The sequence below is a fragment of the Etheostoma spectabile genome, chromosome 2, assembly GCF_008692095.1.
Source record: "Etheostoma spectabile isolate EspeVRDwgs_2016 chromosome 2, UIUC_Espe_1.0, whole genome shotgun sequence".
Taxonomy (NCBI): Eukaryota; Metazoa; Chordata; class Actinopteri; order Perciformes; family Percidae; genus Etheostoma; species Etheostoma spectabile.
In genome coordinates this window covers 14158650-14162801 of record NC_045734.1, presented here as the reverse complement: position 1 = coordinate 14162801, position 4152 = coordinate 14158650, and the positions used below count along the sequence as shown (strand labels likewise).

The 4152-nt window shown below is 39.1% G+C and overlaps 1 protein-coding gene across 10 annotated transcripts in view; it reads right to left on the bottom strand.

Annotated features, from left to right (window-relative positions):
• slit2 (slit homolog 2 (Drosophila)) overlaps positions 1-4152 on the bottom strand; it is a 97199-nt gene that overhangs the window by 5337 nt on the left and 87710 nt on the right. For 7 of the 10 annotated variants that reach the window (XM_032533861.1, XM_032533796.1, XM_032533825.1 and 4 more), the window contains 2 exons: positions 2256-2395; positions 1638-1661 (listed from right to left, as the gene is read on the bottom strand). In XM_032533861.1, the coding sequence (XP_032389752.1) occupies positions 1638-1661; positions 2256-2395 (164 nt within the window). The remainder of the gene's footprint in view (positions 1-1637; positions 1662-2255; positions 2396-4152) is intronic. The other 3 variants (XM_032533818.1, XM_032533845.1, XM_032533853.1) reach the window with 1 other exon arrangement.

The following is a 4152-nucleotide window of genomic DNA, read 5'->3' as shown; positions in this document are numbered from 1 at the left end:
CACACACACACACACACACACACACACACACACACAAAGTGAAATTATAATATATAACATAACAATATTTGCCAACTTGACAGTGTTTGCGCATTTTGGTATGATTGAGCATCTCTTTTTGTATATGCAGTACTGTACGTATTTGTACTGCAAGCCCAGAAATGTGTGTGTGTGTGTCAGTGTTTTATGAGTGTGTACTCGGATGATGGATGACTCTTGTGGCCAGGACCAACACAGTGGTCTGATAAATGATCTCATCTCTGGGAACATCATATACCTGATGATATTCCTGTGTGTATCCCAACGTTTCTGAAACTCTGAACTCCATACGGATCACTGATGAGGCATCAGGGAATAAACCAATACTCCTGACAGCACAAAGTCTACTCTAAGAAGAATTACATAGTAATCAATTAGAATGTGTGAGAAATGATTGGAGATGCATATTTGTACTCTGAAGCTAAAAGTGCTACCCTTACTTATTTAAAAGCAGTCATTTTAGCTTAATAGATTCTTATTTTGAAATGGGAATCCTCACATTCTTTATAATTAAACAGTGGGAGTCTTCTTGTCCCGGTCTATTAGTTTTAAATTGCATATTTTAACGGCTTTAATAAAGAGGACCCAGCTGCCATTAAGAGAACTGGTGAGCTGGATTTAAAAGACTGTGAATGCTTGTTTGACAAGTTAAATTTTCTCTAAATATTTGCAAAGTCTGGGAAGTGTGGGTAGATAAAGTGGATTTTAGGCTCAGATGTTTTTTAGCATTTGCTCTTTTAAATGAATATTTCAATTATTTATATTCATTGTTGTGCAATTCTGTGTGAGACTTGCTAATAAAAGCTTTATCACTAAAAAGTAGCCATATTAGCTCCAAGAACAGTTTTGAAGTGCTCATAAGCACACCGTCATGCTGCCAGAGATTAGAAAAAAAATTCTTTACTGGCCACATACAATTGTGCACAGCAGAGCGTAGTGAAATTTGACCTCTGCATTTAACCATTCCAAATCCTTAGGCGCAGTAGGCCACAATATAGCGCGCGGGGAACTACTAGAGCACCACATCTGAAAATAGTCTCCACCAAAATAAACTCCTGTCTGATAAAAACAACAGTGCCTGGCTATTTGTGTTATATATCATTGAGCCCTTCAAAAATGAAAGTGAATATTTGTGATCTTATCTTAAAGATGTGTCTTCTGGAGGAACAAATGGTTTTAGGGCTGAGTTCCAAATACAGTCAAGGAAAATAGGAAAGTGTTGAAAGATAAAATAACATGTCGTTGGTTTTGGTCTTTCTATGGACATTTTTGACAATGACAAAAACAAAGAATATTCCCGGCCTTTGGCGTTAATGTCAAAACGATCACCTGGAATATTATAAGACAATTTACTTTGACTAAATAGCAACATGTATGCATAAAGCAGCAAGCAGAATAGCCCTAGATATCCGAGAGGACAAATTCAGCAGTGTGTTTGAACATCAAGGACATGCACTTCTAAGATGGAGCATGACTGTATATAATATGTTAATTCTGTGAGACCAACATTTCGGGGGAGCATGGATAAAGAAGGAAGGAATGGAAGGTAGGAAGGAAGGAGAGCGGGACAGGAAGGACAGAGAGAAGAACAGACTAACCTCTCTCCACCTCATTGGTAGCAGCTGCAACCACAAAAAAAAGATGACAGATGATAGAAAGCAGAGCGAGACATGAAAAAAGACAAAGGACAGTGAGAAGCAGAAAGAAAGATAGAGAACACCGCCACAGAGGTTAGCAGTCAAAGATGATGAGCACATTGCAAAAGCAGACAAACAAGTAGTAACAGACCAGTGTTAGTTTGAAGAAATACAAGATACAAGCTTGTGTACATAAAAAAAAATTAAAAATAGAAGTGAACTACAATTCCCAAGGTTAATTTTTGCAAGAGAGCTAAAGATTATTTTACTGTGCCTTTAATTGGTCTGAGAAAGCTTAAGATTGAGGTGAAAACACAACCTGCACCTCAAATCAATTTGGTTTAATTGCTGAGAAATTGTTCTCCATGGCAACAGCAGCCAAGCTTATGAATATTGTTGTGTTTCGAGTCACCTGCCATGCCATACTGACAGACAGAAGTTTAAATAATCAAAAATGGTGTCCTTGACATAAACCCACAGGATCATTACATTACCTGGAGATCAATGTAATTTTTTTTTTGTTCTTGTAATATTGAAAATAACAAATTTGAACAGGGAACACAGAATAGAGAATATTACCTGTGTATTCTAGTGAGCACATGCATGTGTAGTTGTTAATTCCATCGACGCAAGTGGAGTTGTTCTCACAGTCGTTGTCCTCACAGTCATCGATGTTGATCTCGCATCCGTCGCCTTCAAAGCCCTCTGGACACACACACCTGAGATCAAGAACACACACACACACACACACACATACACACACACACACACACACACACACACACACTGTATCACAGTATTAAAGGATAACACATGTGGGCTGAATGCATATCACTGTCAACAAAATGAGACGCACACAAACACACACACACACACTATCCATTGGTCAGCTCATAACAGTCTTGTCTGCTCCATCTACATACCAATCCTAGTTGAGGGTCATTATTCACTAAATTTGAGCATGCCTCAATTCTGTATCTACTACTATTCACACATACACAAACTCACACTCACTCACACACACACCACACCACACACACACGAGCACACACCCACACACACACACCACACACACACACACACACACACACCACACACACACAAATTGGTATGATTATGGGTCTAATAAAGAGCTCTCATGCGGCACACACTCGGGTGGATTAATATCTCATTATATAGTCAACGACAGCTCTTCACGATACATTTTCCACCCCTGACAATGGAGAAGGAAGAGAAAGCATGCAAAGATAGAAATACAGACATGTAGTTGAAGACTGATATAAAAAGGTAACAGAGAAGACAGAGATAGGCAAGGAAGGAGAGAAAAAGGAGGAGGTATGATCTTGGGCTGGTCTTATTGTCTGTGTGGGCAGTTCAAATCAGCTTGGAGTGTGCAGACAGGCGTCAGCTCCCCTTCTGTTAATAATAATGAAGAGAAGGTGATTCTCACAGGAAGCTGTCCAGTTTAGAGACAGACTGAGGACACAAGTGGTCCCCTGAGCCCTTTATCTTCTGTACACTCATCCCCAACTTCCATCAGTGGTGCATCAGTATCATGGATGGAATTATCTGCGCAGTGTCCACAGATCAAATGCAGTGTCTATGTGTTCTCAATAATCACTGGTTTATTGGTTTATTGGTTGATGTCAGGTGCTCACCACATCTCTGTGTTTTTAAAGAAGCTCTGTAGATGTGTACTTTTATGTTTCTATGTTTTTATGTAGGTGAACATAAAAGATATTCTATTTTTTTATGGCCTGGATCTTATATTTTTGTAGCTGTGTCCATCATTATGGTCAGTTATGATAACAATTTACTCACCAACCTTATTGCTAAGAGCTGAGGATGCTGCAAACACAAAATGTTACCGTTTAACCATATTGACAAATCAGTAATTTAGAAGGAGGAACAAAAGTGAGCTAATTCCTGGCTCTAATTAAATCTGTTTACCATACAGTACATTTTTACACTGCAATGGACAAAACAGACATTTTGGGAGCTTTCCCTTTTGTCATCACTTTCACAGAGGTGGTTTTAATAACTGGTTTAATGATGGTATTCGTTAAAGTTATTGTGTAGAATGTGTAGAATGTGAAAATGTCTGACTTTACCGCTCCCTAGTTATACCACTAAAATAAGATAATTTGTCCGAGAGTAATTCAGAGAGCTACCCTCCTGGCAATTAAAATGTTGAAAGAGCAATCCTGCTATGGTTGAATTTCCAGTTTAAGAACTCATGCTGTGTAAATTGAGACAGTGGTCCCCCAGGTCAGTGTCCAACATAACAGGAGTAGGTCATAACCTGTCTCAGGCAGAGTAGTAGTTCAACATCATGTCACCATAGATGATGGGAGACGTAACAGCTGTATAATAAGACAGTGCTGACTCATAAACTCCCATCCTCGCTTAGGACAGGGGAGGAAGTTAACACATAACTCATACACACACACACACACACACACACACACACACACAC